Source organism: Sander lucioperca, chromosome 20, assembly GCF_008315115.2.
Source record: "Sander lucioperca isolate FBNREF2018 chromosome 20, SLUC_FBN_1.2, whole genome shotgun sequence".
Classification (NCBI taxonomy): Eukaryota; Metazoa; Chordata; class Actinopteri; order Perciformes; family Percidae; genus Sander; species Sander lucioperca.
The window spans coordinates 5,187,259-5,213,912 of NC_050192.1; the positions used below are offsets into that span (position 1 = coordinate 5,187,259).

Sequence of the window (26,654 nt, forward strand, 5' to 3'; positions counted from 1 at the left end):
CTAAACTAAAATGGTGAACATTGTAAACACCTGCTAAACATCAGTACTGCAGTGTCTAAGTGAAGCCTCATCGAGCTGCAGACATGGCTGCAAACTCTCAGTCTTGTTATTGAGTAGTTGTCCTTTGAAAGTATTATTCAATTATAGCTTGGCGATGAATGACTTGTAAAAGCTTACATCTTTTTATATAAAAGAAGACTTATAACGTTTAATGTAACGATATCTAAAAGACTTGGAGATCATTTTTCATTATTGTAATAGTGGCTGTAATAAAAAAGAATTGGGCAAATTTTATGATGATTGTTTGGGTTGGAGGCTCTGATTGGGCTGTTTTGTGTCAGTCAAATGCAGTGTGTGTGTGTGTGTGTGTGTGTGTGTGAATGGGTGGTTATTTGCATGTGTACAGATACAGTAAAAGCTGACCCTGTACACGTAGATCTCTTCTTCGTCAGACAGCAGCTCTGGAGGGATAATGTTTTTAAGAGCAAGTAGAACCTGAAGGCAGGAGATGTAGCCGTCACCATCATCGTCCTCCTGCAATTAAATCATCATCATTATCATCATCATCATCATCATCATCATCATCATCATCATCATCATCATCATCATCATCATCAGCTGGATCAGTGGCTCATTTGAAGCATTTTCAAGGGTCTCAGAGGCAAAAGTATCCAGTATAGAGACAATTCACAAAAAATGTATATGATTTTAAGAGTGGAAGTTCATTCTTCACGCCCCGGATATATCTTGGGACCCCTGCAGGTTCACAACCACTGATCTAGACAAAACAATTAGTCGATTTATCATTCATCTGCAACTATGTTATTTTTAAAAGCAAAAATGCCACAAAAGAAAATCCTGTTTCAGCTTCTTAAATTTAAATATTTGCTAATTTTCTGAGTATTATATCATAGTAAATTGAATAACTTTGTGTTTGGACTGTAATTCAAGTACAAATAATCCAAAATATTGTTAGTTGAAGCCTTGTCACCTTCATTGTTATTGTTAGGGAAAAATCACCTTATTCTTGATAGGGAGCGCAACATATTACAGTGAGCGAAAGAGAATATTCAGAATATAAAACGGGTTCAAATGCCTTTTTTACTTACTGTTTCAAAAGCTCTTTTGTACTCAGCCAGCTTCTCCTGACTGAAAATGCAAAACTTTGCCAAAAAGTCGACTGCAAAGAGAAGAGAGGAAGACAAAGACCAACCTTTAGAGCCTGTAGAACGCTTAGCTGGACTGTTCATTTGTATCTTTTATATCATTTTATAGCATACATAATAGTGCTTTCCAGCTAGAGTAACAGAATCAGGCTTCTCTGTGTGTGAGATTGGATTGGAGCAATATTTCTCTCCTCCGGTCGCAGTAGGGTCATGAAGGGTGGACAATACAGGGCGAGTGGTTCACAGGGCGTCCAATCGGCCATGATTGGGGTGGGGGTGGGGGGGGGGTGCAACCAAGTGCCAGAGCGGCACTTGGCTGCTGAGTCTTTATTATAAAGACAGAAAGTGGAATGAATAGATGCTGGAGAGACGCAGCAGCCAAGAGCATGATAAACCACAATATTCTGCTTTATCAGGAAAAAAGGTTTTTACTGTGAGTGAATATCGACAGAAAACTTATCTGTAACTATTTTGACAATCGATTAGTCATTTCTTTGAAGCAAAAATGCCAAATATTATCTGTACCTGGCTTCTCAAATGTTAGAATTTGCAGTTTCTCCTTGTTTTAGGTGGAAAAAAAACCCTGAAGCTCTTTGTGTTTTGCTCTGTTAATTCACAACCTTTTTGAAAACACAGTTTACTCCATAGGATTATAATGTAAAACAGACGCTGGCATCTTAATAAAAGACACCAAGTGTGAACAAAGCCTTTTACTGATTCTTTTTTGATAAAACAGCAACTTATTTCTTTAACCCAACTGTAATGATGAAGCTTAAAGTCTCCAATACAAAAACGATGATTACACAAGGGGGAACAAACTGAGGCTAACCACACCCATGAATATTTCAGTAGGCAAATTTGGGAGGGAGAGTGACTTGAAAAAATGGGGGGTAGAAAATGAAGGCTTTTAAGCTGCTGCCACTTCAATTTAGGAGATGAGAATGAGTCTACTGAATAATGAATCTATTCATTGGTTTGGAGAAGAAACAGGAGCAAAAGAGTTGATATCAGTCTGGACTTAAACCCCTGGACCTCTGGGGTTTCTCCGCAATAGCAGGGGAGCTGTTTGAATCTGCCATTTATCAGCTTAGGCCTAATCGAAACCAGGCCTTCTCTGGCCTCATCCTTTCACATGCAAAATGGTACATTCGCATCGAGTCAACTTGACTTGTTAAAGCTTGATTGATCAAAAACCTACGGGCCGGCTTCGCGCATCTGTTTGCAAATATCTGTGATGAGAAGGGGCTGCAGGACGAGGAGGATCTGGAGTCACACATGCAGACACCGCTCAGTCTGCATGGGACCAGATTTAAAGTCCTCTCTCTTCAAAAGACACCAACACACACATTCACACAGTGACTGGATCAGTGCACTGGTCAATTTGCTAAAGTGAAATGGCAGCTTATGTGAGAGCGTGAATGGATCCAACTTCTCTCTTTTACAACGAGGCAGGCTGAGGTTCACTGACCATCTGGAGGAGACTTAGCAGTGGTGACTTCAGTGAGTCTAGCAACATAGATATCAACATATATATATATATATATACACTTTTTTTTTTTTTAAAGGACCCATGGTGGTTTAATATTATACTCTACTGACCATCCAGAACCAGTCAGGTGTGTGTGGGGAGGTTATAGATGTATTATTATCTCATTAGTCCATCTTTTTTCCACAGGTGGAGGAGCATTTACTCACATAGTATATTCAAATTAACTTTTAAGACACTTGTAGTCGTTTCCATTTTGAGCATATTGTACATCCACTCCACTACATTTCATACATTCATATATTCAACGTTGTACTTATTTTACTGCTCTACTTACTAGATACTTTGTGTTAATAAATATACAATCAGTGTCCACTTTATTATGTACAGTTTAATGCAACCCAATACAACCGTTCTGCCATAAAGTTTACTTGCATGATGCCTATAATGTTTTTATTGACACAGTCATAGAGGTGTAAGCAGTGAGGTCATAGTTAGTGATGGTGTTGTACTGGACTGCATCATATAGAGAGCATATATTCCCTCCTCATGTATATAAATAGGAAGGACAAACAATTATAAACACCTCTCGATATAATGTAGTCCAGTACAACATCACCTTTAACTACGACCTCAGTAATAAACATGATTGAATTCACAATGTCACCAAAAACAGAACAGTATGAGTTTCATTAAGACAGAGGTTATGGCCATACAGTTGTATTGGATTGCATTAAACTGTACAGGTGTACCTAATAATGTGGCCACTGAGTGGTTGAGTAGTAGTACATGTAGTAGTAGTGATTAGTAAACGCTATACGACCGAACTGATAAATTGGTCGCCTTTAGCTACAGATATAATTGGTATTGGCATATATATCAGCCGATAAATGACAATAAATTGAAGTACAGAAATGCACAAAGATATGTTTTGAAACAGTGTTACCAATCTGTAGTTTGTCCATCAGAAAGTACTTTATTTTTTAACTGTAAAATGTCCTGGTTGCAATTGTTAAAAAAAATAAAAATAAAAAAAAAAAAAAAACGTAGACATTAGGGTAACCTAATCAAAAATCAGCGATTGTACTGAGAAGCAATCACAAAAAAAAGGTGAAATTGTTGTTTGAGGTAAATATATGAAATATATGATATCATAAAACTAACATACATTTTATACTATTTACTATGATATACACCGTGATAGTAATTTTGTCTGAAATGCAGAGTACATGCTGAATGAAGCAGAGTTAAAGGAAGTTCAACCTCAACATCAGCCCCGACCACAGCCTTGCCTGTTCTTGTCACGCACACACACACACACACACACACACACACACACACACACACACACACACACACACACACACACACACACACACACACACACACACACACATTGCAGTGGTGCTGGAGGAGGTCGGGGGGTCCCTGGCAGAGGGGAGCACTCCGTCAGGGAATCAGCCGGACAAAAGGTGCAGTGGAGTGAGAGATTGAGGGAGGAAGCAAGGGCGGGTGGAGGAGCAGGACAAAGCCGAGGCAGTAAAGCCTCCTGCCTGATAGCCTTATCTGATTCCACTCCAGCGCTTGATGGCTTTTTTTTCACCCTGCCTTTAAAGCGCACAGGTTGTGCCTTTGGTGTGAAGCCTAGCAGAAAATGTTAATCAAGAGAGGCACTGTGTGGAGAAAGGCGAGAGAAAGGGGAGAGTCACTCTGTTGAGGCCATAATCTGTAACGAGACCGAGGCGATTCAGTTGCAATTGAGAGAGGAAGAATGGGGCCATGATGATGATGAGCAGGGAGGTTCACTCTTTCACTGCCGTTTGTTTTTCTGTTTTGTTCCTTTTCTCTTGCAGAGTCACTGCTCGTGCACCGGTCCGCAGGCTGCAAACAGCCGCGGGTCACAACTCATTTAACACACACTTGGACGTAATTTTCAATGTCTGCAGCTGACAGATGAAAAACACTGCTGACTACACGTCTGACAACTATTAGTACTCATCTGTGTATGATTTATGTTCCCTTTTTTGGTACTACCTGAAATGTGTCTGTAGCACTGAGTATCAAAGACTGTCAGGTATTGAAAGGTGGCACCAAATGTTCTGTTAGATTTACAGTTTACTTATTTGATCTAAACTTATATGATTGGATAGCTCCTTTTTTGAATAATAATTTTGCTATTTAGTTTGATACAACATTACATATATGGAAGTTTGGCTTTTTTTTTGCAGTTAAATCAGTGTTCTCTGGGGGAAATGTGTTGAAATGAAATAGCATGAAAGAAAAATAACATTTAGTGGAAATCAGTGCTAATGTTAGCATGCTAGGCCTACTAAGCCTCCACTTTCAGAGTGGAAGCTAAAATTTGTCAGCCTAGCTCGCTAGCTTCCTCTTTCTAAATGAAATACAAACTCAATAGCATGATGAGTCCTCCAAACTGTTAAATGTTTTAAATTAAATTAACCAGCAATATGTGTTTATTGAAAAGGGGGAAAATCATGTTAACATTCATAGGCTATACAGAACTAGCACATTATGGAAGTTAATGGCATGTTTCCTAGTGACGCTGTTGCGTCTTCCAGCAACTGCTAGGAGGTTTTATCTTGTTTTGAAAAATTGAAAAATGGAATATTATGCACAGTAGCTGCAAAACTATTGTAGTTTAGATTCCACGACTTGCATTTTTCCACTTTATGCGCCTCGCGTTTTGCAGGAATGCCCTGAGTACCTTAATTTGAAAACACTCAGAGCTGAAAAGCTCCCGATGTCATTAAGCATTCTTTTTCCCATTGTCCAATCAGATGAATTGAGAGGCGGGCCTTCTGTGGTGGTGATGACAAGTGGTAGTGTACAGTTGTGTTAAGCTCACGTTAGCTCACTTTAAACGTCGCCCTAGGCAAGCTGCAAGATATAGCTGAACAAATTGCAGCCTCAACTACTTTCTAATGTTAAGTTTTTGTCCTTTTGATCCTGTGTTGTTGGAGGAATGCAGAGAGAAGTGTAAATATCTCTCTTAAAGGTGCAATATGTAATACTGACAGCTAGCATTTAAAAGAGTTACTGCAGTCCAAATTCAAAATACTGGAGAGTCTTCTCCCCCGGCCCCTCCTCCCCAGACTCGAAGTTCACTGAGGTTTCCAGGTTGAGAACTCAGCATCCAACAATGTTGCTGGATGCTAGTCTCACATTGCCAGACATTACACCACAGTGCAGCGGAGGAGCTAATGTTAGATGCTGGCTATGTTGACAGTCATAAAAGGCCGTGCTCACGTGGAGCTCTGTACCCAACTGACAGACACACCCCTTGGCTTAAAATTACTGCAACAACCGCTGAAACACCACTACCTCGCTGTCCTCTCTTCCAGACTGACAGACACACTTTCTTGGCTTAAAATTATGGCAAGAACCACTAAAAACACCACAACCTTGCTGTCCTCTCCACCCGACTGACATACACACTTTCTCGGCTTAAAATTACGGCAACAATTGCTAAACACACTGCAAACTCACGGCCTTCTCTACTGACAGACACACTTTTTGGGCTTAAAATGACTCACCGTTGGTTGCTACGCCTGCTGAACAGGCTACACGGTGCCAAAGTTAAATTGCATGTTTCCATTATGAGGAAGTCAAACTTAGCTCATAGGTCTGTCAAAGTGGTTGTAAACAGTGGTGACCCACTTGCCTGGTCCTCCGGTAACGTTAGCAGTTACCGCGTGTTAGCATGGCGACGTTATCCAGGACTAGTCGGGATTACTTCACTGGCTGTGTCTCAATTGTTTTTGCGAGTAACCAACTCCAGTACTCTATATAATTCAATGTGAGTACACAAAATGACTGAAAATGCCCGTCCCTAGTAGCCATGATAAATTAGCCTGAAGCTTAATGCTTACCTGTTCAGGAGAAAATTAACATTAGCCAACTCGGCGTCCTTCTGGGCTCTAAGCTGTCTCCATCTTTCAAATACATCTCCAATATTTACCCAGGTTTGATACGTCTCTGGTCATGCAACTGTTTAGAAACACTGAGGTTTTTTTAGGTTGGGTAGAATCTATCTCCGTTGATCCCATTTGTTTGTTTGCTGCTTCCATGTCTGTACTTTAGCTGTAGCGTGCATGGGTTTGCGTTTTTACAGGTATGTCTGGCAACCCGGCCAGGCTATCAAAATAGATACCAACACACAGGCCAAAACACAAACAGACATTCTATCACGGAACAGATATTTCAAAGGAGAAAATACTGGCATTAGCATTGTTGTCAAAAAAGATAGTATGTTTTCTTAATATCTGATGACATATTGTGGTCATTTTTGGATTTAATACAGTAAATATATTACATATTGCACCTTAAAATCATACCCAGCTCTACTTACCAACAGAAATTAAATTTCGAATAAAACACAGTTTATTAGTGTGAACTTCCATAACTGACTTGTCAGTGTCAAGGATACTAATTTATAACACACACACACACACGCACACGCACACGCACACACGCACACACACACACACACACACACACACACACACACACACACAGGGGTCTATTGTGTTTTTAATGAGTTCACTTGTTTGTTGCTCTCTCTCCCGCTTAATCCCAGACTTTTGTTTCTGCTCATCATCACACTATATAAAGTGTCCCATAATTCCTTTAACAAAGGTCACATTCAGCAGTGGAGAGGAGGTAACCCCTTTTTTAATAGGGGAATATCAGAGTACAACATGCCCCATATATACAGCCCTAAAATATGTGATTAAGAGCGCGAATTTAGAGCAAATAGCATTCACACACACAGAGATAAACAGAGTCTAAACCGATCTGTAACTGCAGAAAGTCCATGAGAAATGGGTTTATGGGATGTTTTGAGTTTAAGTCCTTGAACATGTGATGATGCTGTAAATCCATTGCCTCAACGCCATGAGACAGAGGCATAAAATATGAAGTGTAGTGCTAGAAGATAAGGAGGTGAGAGGTCTTGAGCGCCAAAGCAGACCTGTAAACCAGGCCAAGTGTATCATTTCACAATAGTATAGAATGAGGCATTGTTGAGTGTTTTGAACAGGCTTCACATCAAAGGTAAAGATCAAGATCTTATCTGATAAAAGTGTTACAGGAAAAGCAGTGTAGACCAGCAGGAGGTGCAGTCCAAGTGACTGAGCAGGTTCTCAGACTGATGAAGCAATCAGACGACCCACATGTGCACACAGAGTAGATTAAATGTGCTTTGTAGCCTTTAAAAGTATGCACATCTGTAATGCTCTCTAACCATCAATTCATCAGTTTATTTTCTATCTATCCTTACATGGGTTTGATGCTGTGATATGGCAGAAATGTATGTCATACAGACTTAACTGGGCATATAAAGATTAAAGGATTAAGATTAAAGGATAAGTAAACTGAGTATGTACGAATGTTGATATCTATAATGTCAATGTATATGAAGGAATACTAAGCAAAATCTCTTCCTATTTATTACATATAGAACAATGAATGTCAACAAATTTTGGCCAAAATGTAATGTGGCTTAGATATCGGTTTTCACTTGACATTAAACATACAATATGTAATGTTCTGCTGCTAGGGGTCTCTCAATCAAAACAAGAACAAAAGGCGGAGTTTGGTGATATCGAAAGATTTTGTGGGATCATGGGAGTTGTCTTCAGCACCATTGCCATCATTGCAGTCAGCTTCTCCTGGTTAGGATTCTTTCAGTGTTCATTGTTCATAAGGTTTTTACCAGGAGCCGAATTATCGGCAGAGGTCTCCTCCTCTCCAAAACAAATGGACCTGGTGATTTAAACCAGTAAAAACACTGAATAAAGCAGTTTCACGTTAAAAATCAGTTTCTCCGACGCTGTTTGGCTTGACGGCTGAGCTGCAGCTAAAGCTTGCTCTAAAAAGTGTATCTTATGTGTGGCTTAAAACTGATAAAAAGTTAATTAATGGCAGCTTCTGGCAGATAACCACAACGCTGACGCATGCGCAGTTACCTTGACTAAACCACTGCTTGTTTGAACATTTTTGGAAACGTTTGGGATAATGTAAAAGTCAACAAAATGTATAAAATAGGTCTAGTCGTTTTTTTAGACATTTTAGTGTGGAAAAGTTACATAATGTACCTTGAAAAAATTGCAGGTAATACAGGTACATAAAAGATCAAGACTTACCAGATAAGGACTGTTCAAGCAATTACAATAACCCAATTTTTACATTTTCCAGACAAGCAGCCTCTTGTGGTCGTGCAAACAATAGACTGTCCTCTTTCAGAAGCAAAGATGGAAGTAGTTTGACGTTGTTATGCTGCCGCAAAACCAGAGACCGCACTTACCATGACCATGATCTCTCCCTGATCTTAACAAAGTAGTTTTAGTTGCCTAAACTTAAAGGGGTGATATTCAGAAAAAAGTGGTCTGGGATTGCCTCCACACGGCTCTTACAGACTATTCCCCAACTTGTCAAATACGGACGCTTTGCCACGACCCTTGGCGTCAGATACCGATGCACAAGGCACTCACATGCACGACGAACACGGCTCTCAAAACAAAGAACAAAGAACAGAGGAGCTTATAACACACACAGAGGGAGTGTGATAGGTGATAGTGGGAGTGTGATAGTGGGCTATGTTCTGAACATCGAGTACAGCCCCTTTAAGTGGCAGATGACAAAACGTACCTTGTAACGGTCACAGCTTTCTAAAAATGATGTCAATTACTATAACAGAGTTCTTGCACCATTTTTGAAGTCAAATTTAATGCTTTTTAAGACGTTTTTAAGACCACCACAAATATAGTTTAAGACCTAAAAATATTGGAAAAAATATCTGATAGGAAAGAGAATTTAGTGAGTCATTAATAAGATTGTTAATTAACGTAATAGCTTAACAATGTCCTTATAGTCCTTGTGCATCCTCAAAAACAAAAATTATATAAGTCGATTCGAAAAGGCAATCTGATTGGTCAACTAGACATGTAGAACGTGCTCAAATCAGCATGACAGCCAATACATCCATGATGACAGCACACCAGGCTCATCACTTAAAATTTTACTCTGCCATTTCCATGTCAACATCACAGAATTAAATCAAAAACTATTTTTGAAACATTTGTATTCATGAAAATAAATCAGGAACCACAGCGGAACACACCGAAACTCTTCAACATATTTATATAAAGTGATTCGTTTTAAACGCCTCACGCTCCAAAGTTAACTGTTACTGGAAATGTTTGGATCACATCAGCTGTGCCGCTGATAGGGCGCTATGTTAAAAATAACTTCTACATGTGACGTTCAGAGCTAAATTCGTCAATGGAAAAAAAAAAATGTCAGCAGATATCTTAGTTACACCACAATGGGTTAGCAAAGCAGTTTTGTGTAAATATGTGCACTATTTATTCGGTTTGGGAAATCCCACGATCTCTACAAAGCTAACTTTTATTTTGTTGGTAACATTAAACATTGTATAATTGTGTCTGCTTACCGTGTGAAGAACACAAAACGGCTCTGCCCTTTGAGTTTCTGGAGGCGACACAAAACCACTCAAAGTCGGCAGTTGAGAAGCAGCGAGGGAGTCTAAAATTTAGCATAATAGCCCCACTAGCCACCACTGTGTACCGCTTGTTTTAGCAAGCTAATTTGTTATTCAAGTGCTTTCACTCCCATGGTCCCAAACGTTACATCTTACGGCATAAATTGCACCTTGTTGTTTCCCGCCAACTTTAACTACCCCCGAAACCTATTTTCGTCAAACCATTTTTCATTAAATTTGCACCGTCCCATCCTGAACGTAGCACACACTGCTATATAAAATAAGGTGAAACATGCATCACCGTCACTAGCTAGCTAACGTATCATAAAACTCCTGAAAATGCCGCAAGGCCTTATCTCTAGTAGACTACAAATGGCTATGAAGGTGAGGTAACCAAAGACACATTAGGTGATTTACCGGAGACCATCGGTGACAAATTACCCCATCATCTTAAAAACGCTGTCAGCAAATGTTATATAAGACATTTTATGACCTTCATTTCACGAAATTTAATTTAAGACATTTTAAGACTTTTTAAGGATCCGTGGGAACGCTGTATAAAGACCTACAGTTTTACCAATACTGAGGACTGGTACATCAATATTCAGAGTGCATTACTGGTTTGTATAAAATAGTCTTTTCAGAGCAGAATTTGGCAGCTTTTGCTGTTGTCTCTTGAATGGGTCCTACAATGTAAAAGAGGGTGACAATATTTGGCAGCATTTTCCTACAGACGCTGTTGTTGAACGCACGACTCCTCCCCCTCACTTTCTCCAAAAAGACTGAGGAGTGTTTGTGTGTGTTTGTGTTGAAGGGGGGTTAGAGCTCTGTTAGGAAAACAAACAAAGACACACGTAGCGGCCACACTCCTGTCTCTGGCTGCACGCCTGGCCTCACCACAAACCACAACTACTGCACAAGCACTCACACACACCCACACATACACACCTACACCCAATCAGCTCCTACCACTGACATGCCACAGAAAGTCCAAATCATATTTTGTATTGCAATACCAGATCTCTAGAGATAACCTCACAAAGCCAAATCATCTGCTATTATTGCCCTGCCACTCCTTGACATTGTGCCATTAATAAGGCCATTGTGGAGGCCACTCTCTGTTTGGACAACGTATAATAGACTCTTTGACAGATTTACTTTGCTCTCTCTCCCTATACCCCGTCCTTTTTTCTCTCTTGTGAATACAGCGGGCATATTCCACACTGCCGCTCATCAATAGGCGAGCTGTTTGTTTACCCAGTCATTCCGGGTTGATGGTAAATACATAGCGGTATTCCAGACCAAAGGCTGAGCAAACAGGGGTTACATAAAGGCACTGTACTGCACTGAACACACACTGAAGACATCCCCCCTGCACGCACACACACACACACACACACACACACACACACACACACACACACACACACACACACACACACACACACACACACACACACACACACACACACACACACTAATGCCCGTAACCTCCATTCAGCTCTTCTTTTAAGCGACTGGTCTTTCCTGTTCATTCGGTCGACCGTATTTTTCTTTTATTGCTCATTCACTGTTTGAAAGTAAAGCAGGCCTGATCTCCGCCCACAGGTAGATGACTGTAATATAGGCTAGTGGTGAGGGTGGGTGGGGTCAAAGCAAGGCTGGCTTCAAGGCTGCCAGGTGTTCCATATCAACATTGACATTCATTAGAGACCACAGGCCACAGAGTCCCTCACACCGCACTCAGTCGCTGGTTAACAGGCGCAAGATGCTGCTCTGTGACAACACAAAGGAGACCACAGCTACTTGACATCAATGTCACCCTGCTTTCCATGCACTTACAGTCTGTTCAGCCTGTTGTCCACCATATTCACATATTATGATGCAAAACTAGCCTTCAAAGTCCAGAAACAGCATTTATAAATTGGCAAATTTTAGTATCTTCAATACATTTGTTTCTTTATTATAATTCAACCTGTCCCTATTGTTCAGTAAGGTATTGTTTTTTCACATTAAAAAGTAAACACCAACAAAAATGAATATCTCAACAATTATTACAACATTATCTCGATATTTCTATGTTAAACCTGGAATAACTGAATTTCTGGCCTCTTGGGGGCGGCAGAAACAAGCTGTGAATACAACACCTTCATGCAGCATCATCATCTTTTAGTTGATATCAGTTGATATGTTGAACTTGTTAGCAAACAGTTGCTTATTTACACATTCAGCAGTTATGGAGAAACATCATTCATTAAAAGTCGTATCTCTGGCCACCTGATAAATGCAAGTCAGTAATATTCCCTCTCTTTTAGCTCTGTTTTTGGTCTCTACCAACTCCTGAGGGAAATATCTGGCTCTTTAGCTTCTGAATGCGCCAGTATTTTCACCAGTTCAACAATAACATCTCGTTTCAAATGTTTTTATTGAAAGCATTTGTGCATAATTTTTGATATTTATATGCAATATGGAACTGCTCCAATTCTTTCAAATATTTTACACGCAAAGTACAGATTAAAAAAGGGAAAAGAAGAGAAAGAGAAAGGGGAAAAGGAAAAAAAAGATATATATAACTCCCCTCTAACTACCCGTTAACCCGTCCATCCAGCACAACTTGAGATTTGTGTGTTTGTGTTAAGTTCGTATGTTGATCTAGGTACAAAATAAAAGGTGACCATATGTTTAAACATTGTTCCAGTTTATCATTCAAAATAAACCTAATAAGTTCTAGGTGCAATGTGTCTGTTAATTGTCTGCCACTATTAGCCCATTTGAGACAAAGTGTTGTTGAGAAGCAGTCAGTTTATTAGATGCCTCAGAACATCCAAAAATAATCATTCTAAGGTCTGGCTCACGTAAGGGTTTTAGAATATTGGAGAAGATTCTGAATATTTTGGTACAAAGGCTTTCAATTTTGGGCTAAAGTGCAAAAGTGGCATCTTGGATTGTAAACTTTCGTCCCATGTCATTGGAAATTTGTTGACCCAGCTTTTTATCCCAACCTCAGATGAAAGGGTGTTTATGTTCTGAAGAACAGTTCAACGCTAACTTCTTGCTGCTGTTTGGCAGTTTGGTTAAGCTCATGTTCACCCCAAATGTGTTTTCAACATTTTCCTAGAACCAAACTGTATGATTAAAACATTACATGTCCTTTTATTTCAGATATCTGAATGCTGTGACTGATTTTTAATATTTAGCCATGACAACTGTGAGCAACAATATCTAGATATGAGGATTTATTATTATAGATATAGAGGGATCATAAGCAATAATACTGAATTATCACCCAGTCTTTAGGCCACTATACTTGATTTGTGAGAGCCTTTTTTCCAATATCGTCACCAAGCAACCAGCAGCAATAGAAAGTCCAGATCTCACATAAGCCCCTGTTGCTACAATAAATGAACAAATATGAAACACTGGAGTAGATGAGTTTGTCGAAACCAGAGTACAAAACAGCACCAGCCGCTTCTGGATTTGAATTTCCAACACTGAGAGAGGTGTGTAACATGTTGTATAAGGGCATACGCATTTAAGAAGTCTTAAAGTGCCCATATTATGAAAAAATCACTTTTTCTGGGATTTGGGGTGTTATGTTGTGTCTCTGGTGCTTCTACACATATACAAACTTTGAAAAAAATCCATCCATGCTGTTTAGAGTGAGATACAGTTTCTGAATGTGTCCTGCCTTCAGTCTCTGGGTGAGCTGTTCAAAATCGGCACGGCTTGTGACGTCACAAGCCTAAACGAGCAGGCTATCTGCAACCATTAGCTCGTAGCGTTAGCATGCTAACGCTAATGCTAACGCTAGCATGCTAACGCTAGCATGCTACCTCGTTCTCAATAGCAAAGCACTGCTACAACACACACAAGGTCACCATAATCTACAAAAGAACTACTTACATGTGCGCCCTCATTTAGAAGTCTCCCAGCTAATCCTGCCTTGTAACTGACCAAAGTTATAGAAACAGCCTTTCTTTTACGGTCTATGGAGCTAGCTAGCTGACATGATCTACATCTGAGCTACTGGGCATATGAGTGCAATCAAAGATAGTACAGAAGAAGAAGAAGAAGAAAAGAGGTCTCACTCTGTAGCTAAAACAGAGACCAGGTGAAAAGAGGAGCTGCAGCAGTGAGAGAGAGTGGTGCAGTACAACAAAAATATGGTGTTTTTTGAAAATTAAACCATGTAAACCTATTCTGGTACAACCTTAAAATACAATTATGAACCTGAAAATGAGCATAATATGGCTGCTTTAAGAGAAATTGACAATTGGAGATTTGCCAACATAATCATATTATCTTACAACTTTTAAACTACAAAAACTTACAAAACTAATAATATGTCACTAGAGAAGTTTAAAAAAAAGATTTGTATACTGTATTCTGTGTGCAAACTCATTGTTAGCATTATAAATCTACAGTGGGAGCAGGTTTGACACCACTCATCTTGCACTGAGTACATACTTACATCTGCTCTTATTTACATATTCTCTGTTAACTTCAAACACGCAGCGACTGCTGACTGATGACAGCCTGGAGGGTCACAGAGTTAAATGGATGGATGGTGGCAGAATACAGCAAGTTATAGGCGGGTGGGTGTGGGGGGAGGGGGGTTCTCTACTTTGGCAAGTGGTCAGCGTTGTACCGAAAAGAGACAATTATGACCAGTTAGGCCCTTTCAGAGCCTAATGAGGGGCCACGGTTAGAAGTGTCTGGACAAGAGGTAGTCAACACACACACACACACACACACACACACACACACACACACACACACACACAACAATTCTGTGCACACACAAACCACACTTGTGTGTACAGTATGTGCCAGGACACACATGATGAAACAACAGGACCCTGGTGAATATTCAGGCAAAAAAAATGATAGATTGTATCAGGACACGCTTTTTAAACACACCACAGCCATAAACACAGGCACAGTCAGCATGCACTAAAGAATACCGCAGACACACACAGATACATCATTTTACTTCTATTGTTATGAGGAACTTCATCACATGCATTTTAAACATAAATCCAATTTTTAGCCTTAATTGCAAAGTGCGCTATTGATAAACACAAGGGCTGTGTGATATTCAAAAACATATCTTAATAGGATATCAACCCAAATGTAACCCTCACATAGACCTAATAATTGCCAGTTTCACTTTCTTTTCTTTTTTAAATCAACAGGGCTTCAGAGTAAATGCTATTGTTAGCATGCTAACATGCTCACAAAGACAATGCTAACATGCTGATATTTAGAAGGTGTAGTGTTTACAATGTTCACTGTGCTAGTTTATTTGGTCAAAAACCAAAGCCTTGGACAAATGAAAACTTTTACCTGATGAAGGCACTAAACAGTCATGGTTCAAGGTTCATTTATTGTCATTCTACAACAGAGGGTTGCACAACGAAATGAAAGTTGTCGTCCCTTCATGCTACACAAGAAAAAACAAAAGTATTTTTTATGGTGGCGTATGGAGGATAAGTTGAGTAGTCTGACTGAGGAAAGAAGCTGCTCTGTAGTCTGATTGTACAACAGCAGATACTTCTGTATCGCTTGCCAGACGGCAGCAGGGTGTTGATGGGGTGGGTATTGTCAGAGGATGACCAAAGTCATTGGGATTTATCCTCTGGGGATCATGGAAATCAGTACAAAATTTCATGGCAATCCATAGTTGAGATATTTTTAGTCTGGACTGCAGTGATGTATCCACTAACAGACTGTCATCATTATTGTAAACTTAATCCTCTGACTCTAAACCAAAACTGTAGGCTGATAAAAGTCCTTTAAGGAGGCAAAGACAACCGAAAATAACATTACTTTTGAAACGCTGTCACACACACACACACACACACACACACACACACACACACACACACACACACACACACACACACACCAACTCCTGTAACAAAACAAAAGCTTCCATTAGTAATAACCTTGCTACAGAATAGTGAGGCCAGCTGCAGGGTTCTTCATTCTGCTTGATTACTGTCTGAACAAACCTGTCCAATCAGTCCCATTCAGGGTGCCAGCACTCACGGTAGAACTCTGACCTGACTGACCTCTGCCGAGGGGCTGGCCTCTCAGCCTTGACCTTAGGTGTGGAAGCTTATTGTCGGACACGCCGGCCCCAGCACTCTCACAAAGGCTTGGATGCCAGAAATTAAGCACTTGAGGGAAACTGGAGAACTCCTGGCTAAACTCCTGTTTTCAAAAAAGCCAATTCTAAAAAAAATCAAGTGCAGTAATTAGGGGGAATTTTTTAGAGTTGAGAGGAGTGTTGGTAAATGTGTTGGGTGTTTGTGTCCCCCCCCACATGGTGTATTGTGGAGATAGATTCAGCCTTATTGAGATGGAAAACCCTTGATTTTAAACAGTAAAGTACAACACAAAAGTGGAGTTTTAATGAGCCAATAGATAGGATCTTTAATTAGATAGGGACTATGTGTGGCATGTACAGTGGAGGTCAAGAAAGATATGTGGTGTTACTCCACCTGCCAGGACTCAACACTGGAAGTACAGTAGAAAGTCTTAAGTACTGCAACCTCATGTGGAGGCTTTCATATAATTAGCTTGGTTTTATTGGCTAATTGTTTCTGTCATCTGCAGTGCAGCAAGATCTGGGTTTAGTCTGCCAAAGATCTGTAATTTTTCATTTGTTGTTATTAAATCTTGTTGACTGCACGGATAAGGGCAGAGGTGAGAATTTAAACCATTCAAGCTACAGCTCTACAATGAGGCAATCGATAAGATTAGTAAAGGTGTAAAATGGAAAATAACAGAAAAATAGGGTCTGGTTTGAAAGTGGCCAGTTTTGTTTAAAGGCATAAAATAATAATATAATAATAAACTCACAGTCCTCAAAGTTGGAGTGCCCTTTGTTGCTTTTTGGCTGACGAGGTGTGGCATCCTGCAGTTTGGAAAGTATGTTCAGCACCTTTGTTTTCCTCTCCTCCATCCTTCTGTCCTTCTCTTCAAGTTTTTGGTCAAGACTCCCGGGTCTCCTTCCTCCTGCTGAGGACTCGACTTCCCTCCATCCCGGATAAATGTCCTCCTCCTCTGTGGGGCCTCCTTTATCTGTGTTGGAACCTGGAGCAGAGAGATACAATACAAAATAGATTTTAAAAAAATCCATTGCATTTGGTATTATTTTTCTATTTGGCCTTTTGCTCTGAGTGAAATGTGTGGATCACTTAATACATGGGTTAACTTTTTTTGGTTTGGTATATATAAACACTGTAATCACCACAGTCCTGAACAAGAAAAAACACATGGTCGTCTATGTGGAAGGAACTATTTCGCAAAAGGCGCTAAAACCCATTTCAGGTCCTTTAATGAACACTAATTCTCATCACATTGTTCTCCTAAATGCCACAGTCACACCTCCCTCAGTCCTTTCAGAGTCTCACTAAGGAAAGGACACTCTCCCCAAAACTTAAACAGCCGTCCATTTTGTCACTGACCAGCCAATTAAGAGTCCCATTATCTCTGAATATAAAGTCCACAGAATACACTTGTTGTAGCAGTGCAGAGACAAAGAGCACCATCAATGCAGACTTGGGCATAAGGAGGGCTCAGATTGTCTTTGGCTATACTTACCATTAAAGTTTCGGAATCTTTTCTTCACGCTACTTTTTGCAAACGTGAGTGTTACTTGTGTTAGTGAATGAGCAATAATTCAAATGTGATACATTTGGAGATGGTTCCATTCATTAGGAGGAGAGAGCTTGACCAGTTGAGTAGCTGACAGGCAGCAGATTCATCAAGCCTTCCAAACATGGTGGCGCGGATTCATTTATCCCGTCAGTGAGTGTACAGAGGTCAGCAGCCCAGATTGATGGAGCCATGTCTCATTTGACAGGCCGTCTTCCACCACACTGCACACAATCACACGCTCCCATCAGCCTCCATGTTCTCCTGAAGCCTCAATGTCACCACAACAGACGACAGGATGAGGAATCTATTCATCTTTAGAGCGCGGAATTCATCATTTTTTGTATTTTTTCTCATATGCAACATAAAGCAAATGTCTGGGTTGTCTGCAGTGACTTGACGATGAATGTGATGTGAAGATAATAATTTTCAAAAACCTTTTCTTCAAATGCATCATAAATAACATTAAAAGGAAACCTGCAATTTTTTTTTTTTTTTACATTTTGGTTTAATGATGATCTGTTATTTAATTTAACAACTAATCAATGAATTGTTCTATACAATATGCAAGTATAAAATCATCACAGACCAATGGACCGTGGCCCTGGGAGTTTAAAGCACAGCAACTTAAGAAGACACAACACATGTAAATCATGAGGAAGGTCGAACAGACTGAAACTATTCCATCAGTAATGTTTGTAACATTTCTTGATACAATCGGTTAAGTGACTAAATATTTCAGCATTGGTTCAAATCCATAAATCCAGACAGTTTCTGTAATGTACAATCTTTAAAGCAGGGTGAAATCTTATCTAAAATTATTCAGGATTTGGTTTCCTCCTTTTAATACCTTCCTATCCTAACCTCCAACATGGCCTAATCCATGAATGCACAGCAGTCATTACTGGTCAGTTCAAGCTGGAAACAAGAGCCCATCTAAAACACACAGAGCAGGTTACCATACCAACCACAGCATCTGAACACAGCAGATAGCTGGATTTGGCTGTGAGCGGCCGAGTCAAATCCCCTAGCTGATCTCGAAAAGGCCACCGAAGACAATAAACACACACACACACATACACACACGCCGCCCACCCTCCGTTCGACTCTCTCCAACACACACACTGCCTGGCCTTTACCATCCAGGGCACCAGGCAGAGGCAAGAAGGTTGGACTTGTATCTCTTTCTTTGCATGTTTGAGAAAGGGATGAGCATCAGCGAGACAATCAGTGTGCCGAGGCTTTTCACTGATGCCACCCAGAGCCTTCACTCCTCTATCTGCTGAAATAATGGCAGAATAGGAGCAGGGTGGAGTAAAAAGGAAAATCCTTGGCAATTTATTATTCATGGGGAGGGGATTTTCCTTTCAGGGCTCCTTTATCGAAGCTTTTCCCAACACGTCACCCTCTCTATCAGCCCTGACAAGTGCCAATCAAAGGGCTTGAGACCAGGTTTTTGGCGAAACGCTGGAGGATTTCGAAGACAATAGCCAATGAGTCCACAGTGGCGGTGGCTTAGAGACAATGGTGACATGGCTACACTGTCAGTGTGTGGTCCTCTGGGGGGAAACGATCCTTGCTTAGTACACGACTAATCTCTGCTTGCACCATCTCTGTCTTTCTGGAGGCTAATCTGTCCCGTAGCTTCCTCAGCTTTCTGGAACAATCCACCAGGGTCAGTTCAGATTAGTGCTCTTTGTGGCCCCGCACATCACTACATTCATTTGGATTCTAACATCTTTAGTAGCAGCTGAATGTTAAACACTGGAGTGAACGCAGAGTGACCGGGGCAGAGGGGAAACAGTCATGAAACAATTATGAGGGGAGGGATTATTCTACCTATGAATTCCTGATGAGCAGAAATGGACAAAGGTCTTAACATGAGCCTCACTGGGGAGCAGGAGCATCTTATCCTAGCTGATTTCTGTCTTCACTTTAATCTCAGAATTGCTTAACCATTGTTGATTGATACAAAGACAGGTGGGCAATTCATGGCTATTGAATGGGAATCAGAAAACTTGTTTATGATTACATTTAAAAGATTATTAATATAATTATTATTAGTTGAAGGGTCATTCCACGTTATTTTATACACTCATTACACGGTGCACTATTCACACTTTAAATTGCATAATGTCTTATAAAGCTGAGAAAAATATACTTGGCTTTATAGCAACTTTTTCCACTAAGATCACCAACTAGTCGTTACCTTTGTCTGCTGTCTGGTGATGGACAGGTAGGTGATACAGTGGGTCTATCTGAAGCTAAAAACAGCTATCTGATGCTAGAAACAAGGTTGTTAAGAGAGACTGCGTTAAAAGTTCAATTGCTGGCCATAAAACCAAAACTGTAAGCAGAAAGACACTAAAAAGAGGGCCGTGGGGAACTGATAAGCACTATGAGCAACCCCTTTAACATTACATACATAATACATATTAATCTTCTGATCCATTGGTGATATACAAATTTTGATTAAAGCAGCTTTACATTTTCTATCATTTAAATGTTTGGCATTTTTGCTTGATAAATAATTTAAATTATTCATTGAATTCCCAAACAATTCAACACAAATACTATATATTTTCAACCTTACTTCCCTAAACCTAAGTGTTAATCAGCATTTGGTCATGTGAACTGATTAACTATTCCAGATGCAAATGGTGTTTCAAGCCCATTTTCTCAACTGTCTCATATACATTGAGTCATAATAGGGTCATTCCCTCCATTACTCGGGAGCCCTATACAAAGGGTTGCACTGCTCGCACCACCAGGGTAACCAGATCTCACCTATCCACACAAAGACATGCCACACACTGGGCATCTTTTAGAGACTGCGTGACCTGAGGCGTGACCCCTCCACGCCCTGCTGATGACCCCCCTCCCTTTCCTTCTCCTTCAGAGTGTGACCATGCCTTTGGCCTCCAAAAGGTCAAAGCACACAAGCCATCAGTAAGATCCTCTGGGTGACATCTTTTTTCACGAGTCGAGTTTGCCTAATTGTAATAGGGTAGTTAAACAGGGAAAGCCTTGTCATAAAATGTGTAAGGAGCTAAAGAAAAGCTGCATTTTAAAGCCAAAGGGAATTCCAGACACTGTGTGCTATGACAATGAATGTACACTGTATACATTTAACAAGCTAATAAATCAATCATATAAAACATATTCCTGGTTGCACAAGAAATTAAGTAACATATTGCACAGTAGAGTCAACAAGTGTCTATATAAATGTCAATATGTTCCAGGGCCCTAGACCAACTAAAGGCTGATTTATACTTCTGCGTAAAATCTATGCCGTTGCTACGCACGTAGGTACGTGAAGACACAAACCTACGCTGGACGCCTGACGTGCACCTCTCGAAAAATTTAACTACACGTCGCTCGGCCGTGGCTTGGAAACATTGCATTTCCCCCGACTCATTTCCTGGTTCTCCTTCTCCATAAACAACATGAAATCAAGGAGAGGGTTAACTTTTCCTGCTAAAGAATTCCCACCGTGGTCAGAAAGCACAGGGGAGACACTTTGTTTCTCTCACTATGACTCTAGAGTCGGTACTCGCTCCGAAGCTAATCGCTGTCACTCTCTCACTTCTCCCTCGCTCTAGCACACACTCCCCACACACACACTTATGCTTATCAGCAGGAAGATGCTTAATGGGGGCTGCGGTGGCTCAGGAGGTAGAGCTGTTGTTGAGTAATCGGAAGGTCGATGGTTTCCTGCAGTCTACATGTTGAAGTGTCCTTGGGCAATATACTGAACCCCAAATTGTGAATGTGTGTGAATGTTTATCTGATGAGCAGTTGGCACCTTGAATGGTAGCCTTGGCCACCAGTGTATGAATGTGTGTGAATGGTGCCTGTAATGTGTAAAGTGCTAGAAAAGCTCTACATAAATGCAGTCCATTTACCATTCCATCAAGTTGTTTAGGTAATTGTACTTAAATGCAACGTCTTAAATGCTATGTTTGAGTTCAAAGGTTTGACCTCTAATCTCTAATGGGTTCTGTGTGCGAAGTATCTTCCAAACAGGTAAAGGTGTTTATAGCTGTGGGGAGAAAAGCCTGCTGTCGTAGAGAGAGGCGAGACGTGATAAACCATACAAATGTAGATAACTGAACACACACCTTCGGAGAGTCTCTCTTTAAAGGAAATAAAGTGTTGCACTCGGTTGTACACATGAAAACTGTCGGAAGATTCTGTGCGAAGAAAGAAAAAAAGAGAGCTTGAGGGGAAAGTTTCAAATCCTGCCTACTTTCTTACATGTACACACACCTGGTCAATCGCTGCATAAAGTGGGCATGCTTGTTGGATTGTCAGTTTTTAAAATCTCCAAAAATTGACACCCCAATGACACCTTAAATCAGGATAATCCCAAAATGATTATTATTCCTGCAAGTTTTGTGAAAACTGATGTCAAAATGTTTCGATAAATGGATTGTCACAACACAGCCTGATCTATAGTTTCACCCTCCTCTTCTCCTGGATGTATTTCATCAAAAACACCACAAACACTGAGTGATAAAATAATTAAGCTTAGCAGCCTTGGCACTTGACATCAGACATGTTGGATTAGAAAGACATATGGCTGTGCCTTTGGTCTAAACGGTTAGCTGCAGCTTGACCCTCAGACATATCAATCTCTGATATGATGGATGCATTTGTTACATCCTCTAGGAATACAGCATACCATGGACCATTAGTGCTATGGAACAATGACTGATACTGGTACGAGTGAGTCACCAGCGAGAATAAAACAGAGCGTGATCAGAGTCTGACAGATGTAGTCAAATGAAGATGGGAGGAAAAAGAGCCAGCTATAAGTTCAAGGGCGGCTCTCCATTTCCATGTGATGACAATACCTCGGCAGACCTTTTCCTGTCTTTGGCTGCCAGCTTTCCAGTGTTTGTGGTCCGTAGAGTAAGCGCTGCCTCAGAACCATCCCTCATGAATGTACACAAGCCGGCCACACAGGTGAAGGTGATACTGCGAGCCAGCTGGCCCTAGTAAGGATTAGCGGGCTTAAGTGTACCGGAGGCAAGGGAACACCAAATACAGTGCTGACAGTAAGGAGACAATGGCTCATCATAAAGCAGAGCTGACAGGGACTGAGGGGCTTTTACCGGATCAGACACTAATGGTGAAGACAGGCTCTTGTATTGATTAACTATTGTTGTTATAGGCTCTTAAGAGAGAGCACAGTTTAAACATAGATGTGATATGTCATAGCAGCACACACAGATCAGGAGAAGTAATTACTTTCTGGGTAGATTTAAGGGACACAGTACCGTGATTGGACTCGCAGGGAGAATTGGTGGATCTGAACATGTTGCATGATGGACTCAGGTCTATGATCCATGAAGATGGTGACCCAGAACATCCTTCAGACTGATCCTGCAAGGAAACAGAAGACATGATAAACAAACTTGGCCTGTTATTAGTTGCAAAGCCAAAACATTTTTATATTTACTTCCTCTCAGGAATTTGGACAAGTATCAATCTTCTAATCTGCAAGAAAGAATAAGCATAAAATGTCTAACTATTCCTTTAAAACCTTGGGGGTATCACTAAAAGAAAATTAAAAATATTCCTAACCCTAACCCAGAACCAGCAGCCCTCCCTCTTCCCAACGTCAAACATACCACTGGTTTATCAGTTTATCTTCCTCTGAAATAATCCAGTGTCTGGATACTTGCTTTAGTGAGGTGCATTATGCTAATGTTCGTATGAATCGTACTCTGAGCACTCCAGCTCATCATTGTGGTTCGGCATAATTGCAGGGGGCTTATGAGTCTCATTCATGCTTTTCAGGGGCCCTCTGTCATTCCTCATAAAGGGGAGATTAATCGTAGATCACGTGGAGCACCTGCGTCCATTCCTCTGCAGCCCAGCATGCACAAGCCCTATTTACCCCCCCTGACCCCTTACCCCTGTCTGATCCTAGTGGTGGTGCATCCTCTAAAAGAATCCCACCGTGTTGGCCCTTTAGCCGACCGTACCCCCCTGCGACAGAGCAATGAGCTGGGGTAAAAGCCTGCCTGCTCCTGTACTGTCACGCCTCCCCCCTCCTGCAGCCCGTGACTGATTAACCACACACCTGCTGCACGCCGCGTGCCCTCTGTTATATTGTGTCTCAATTATCAACAATTTGGCTCGTCTTACTGGAATGACAGTTATAAATGAATGCGAGTTCAAATTTGTAAAAGGGGGTATTTGTGTGTGAGGGTGACTGTGTGAACCAGGTTTGGGGTTATTGTCTGACAGGAGCTGATTCTGGAAATGTCTAGTGTTTGCTCACTGCTTTTGGAGGAAATTCGATAGATGAATGGAGGAGGGGGGTAAAGAGTGAAAAGCGGTTTCACAAGGGGCAGCGGCACTCACCGATTTGTTTTCCTGGACTTTCCCTGCAGAGTCACACCTTTCAGAGATGCTGCCAGCTGTGAAGGGCCTCAAACCACCTGACAAAACCACACAGGACACAGCGTCAAGTTAAAGGGAGAGAAAGCAATTGTGTATTTGCAGGCGTGTGTGTACGTGCATGTGTGTGTACATAAGTGTTAGCCTCCGGCGCACACTTACATGCACTTCTCTTTTGTACTTGTGTGTGCACAGATATGAGTAATGTAGTGTATTAGTTCCAATTATGGCTCTTAACCTCTGAGCAAATAATGGCAAAAAGTAGAGCAACAAAACCCTGGAGGAGCACCTGTCTACAGAAGCGTGCCAGGTGCAAACATTGTTCTGGAGACAGAGAGAGGAAAGACAAGCTTCCAGCAAACTCAGACAGATTTTGTCTTGTTGTAAACATTGGTGGCACAGAAGCATGAATACCCGAAACAAAGGCACCGTGGTTATTATTTTTCTCTTTTGCTGGTTAAGAGTCGGTTCATCTATGTTACAAAAATGTTCTTACCTAACTCTGATGAAATCTAGCTATGGAGATACATTTAGTTTTAATTGTTCAGGTCTTGAGATATTTGCCTCTGATATTTCTGCAGCCATGCCAATACAATGGAGCTCAATGGAATTTCAATGGTATTGCTCATTATATTAAATTTTTTTTTTCTGAAGACTATTTCTTGAGTAGAAAGTGGTGCAAATTAAAAGTGAGGTCTGTGTACTATCCAGAGTAAAGAGACGGCCACATAAAGTCTGGGGTTTTCTTAAAACAAATTAGAGACGGGAAAGACACAATGAATCATACAAAAAGGTGTACAGTTGAATCATACAAAATTATGCATCGGTTTCGGGCAATTCTATATCAAAGGCACATGGTGTTGCACTTGTTTGTAGTACATAAAAAAGTAGTCTCGCATTGCCAGACCTACCTCCACAGCGTTGAGGAGGAGGGTCTGGCTAGTCCACACAGCATTCCAGGATGGAAAAAAAACGTGCGCTGGTTTATTGGCATTTCTTTAAACCAATCACAATCGTCATGGGCGGCGCTAAGCTCCACACGGAGCCACGGTGTCGCTGCAAAATAGCAGGAACTTGTTTTGGTGGAACATGTGTATGTTCAAAAGATCGTTCGAGAGAAAACTCAGATTGGACAGGTAGTCTGGCTAGCTGTCTGGATTTGCCCTGCAGAGATCTGAGGAGCAGTTAACCATAGTCCTCAGAAATCGACCGGAGTTTAAAATTCCAACACAAAGAAAGCAGAAGGAAACGGACATCGGCCGAAAAGACATGCATCCGGTGGAATTTCCTGCGGCACCGGAGCAATCCCAGAAGTGGAAAATCGTGGATATGGACTAATAAAAAAGTGACGTAGCTGTGTGAAGAATAATAAATAAGGGAGCTTGACATAAAATGGTCAAATTCTTCTAACTTTATCACCCAAACACACCTGGCCAACAATTACAACAATTGTTGGTCCGATGTTGAAAAGGTGTGGCGCTGTTCGGCCATCTGACAAACACACAAAATAAGGATTTCTCCATTTCTAAACACAGTGTATCACTGTTTCTATTGGCCAACCATAAAACATGTGCAGGCCAGAGTTGAAGAAAGATGAACTCTGAACTGTGAGATAGCACCAAAACAGAATTCTATTCCTGGATTTGACTTTTACACTGGTTTTAAATTAAGTGACTGAGCCAATATCCACTGAGATTAAAAGTGTCAGTATACCTCAATTTGTCAGATAGTCAAACAGCATCTGAACCCCTATTCCTCCACAGCTTTCTGATGACAGAATTGTGGGGGCATTGAGATGTATTGTATTGGGATAAAGCGAGAAATCTCAGAGAGATATCTAAAAACCTGGACAAATAAACTCAAAACTATCTGCATACTGTTCTATTGGTTGAACCTTTAAACGTCTACAGTGTTTATCTCACTTTCCGATGTGTTATCAGACTATAAACAACGGGTACTAGACTGAATGGGTTTTGTGCACACAGTCGTCTCAGTTTCTTATCCGTTGTTATGCATGCAGTGCTTGGTTCTAAGTGTCTCCAGGTATCTTAGTCGGACTTTCCCGGTTAATGATCCACTCCAGCGGTTTGATCTTTATTAATATTGCACATACTGATATCCCTATAAACCTTGTCTCTGAGCTGCCACACCTTCGGAGAAAAGCAGTTAAGAGCGCGCAGCGGCATGCCTGGGAGCAGATGAGAGGCGGTATCACAGCTCGTTAAAAGAAAAGCTGCTTGCCGCCTTAAAGGCATCACTTATGCTCAAGGCCGCCCGCGGACCGAGAAAACACACCTACAGTGTTATGTTTTCCCCACGCTGTCTGGTCATGCATGTTTTCACCACACACACACACACACACACACACACACACACACACACACACACACACACACACACACCT

The 26,654-nt window shown here is 40.9% G+C and overlaps 1 protein-coding gene across 5 annotated transcripts in view; it reads right to left on the bottom strand.

The window, feature by feature from the left end:
• Positions 1 to 26,654, bottom strand: part of LOC116059974 — an 86,510-nt gene that overhangs the window by 14,854 nt on the left and 45,002 nt on the right. For 4 of the 5 annotated variants that reach the window (XM_035995877.1, XM_031313259.2, XM_031313255.2 and 1 more), the window contains 5 exons: positions 24,215 to 24,291; positions 23,122 to 23,227; positions 17,042 to 17,275; positions 1,110 to 1,180; positions 424 to 534 (listed from right to left, as the gene is read on the bottom strand). In XM_035995877.1, the coding sequence (XP_035851770.1) occupies positions 424 to 534; positions 1,110 to 1,180; positions 17,042 to 17,275; positions 23,122 to 23,227; positions 24,215 to 24,291 (599 nt within the window). The remainder of the gene's footprint in view (positions 1 to 423; positions 535 to 1,109; positions 1,181 to 17,041; positions 17,276 to 23,121; positions 23,228 to 24,214; positions 24,292 to 26,654) is intronic. The other variant, XM_035995878.1, reaches the window with a different exon arrangement.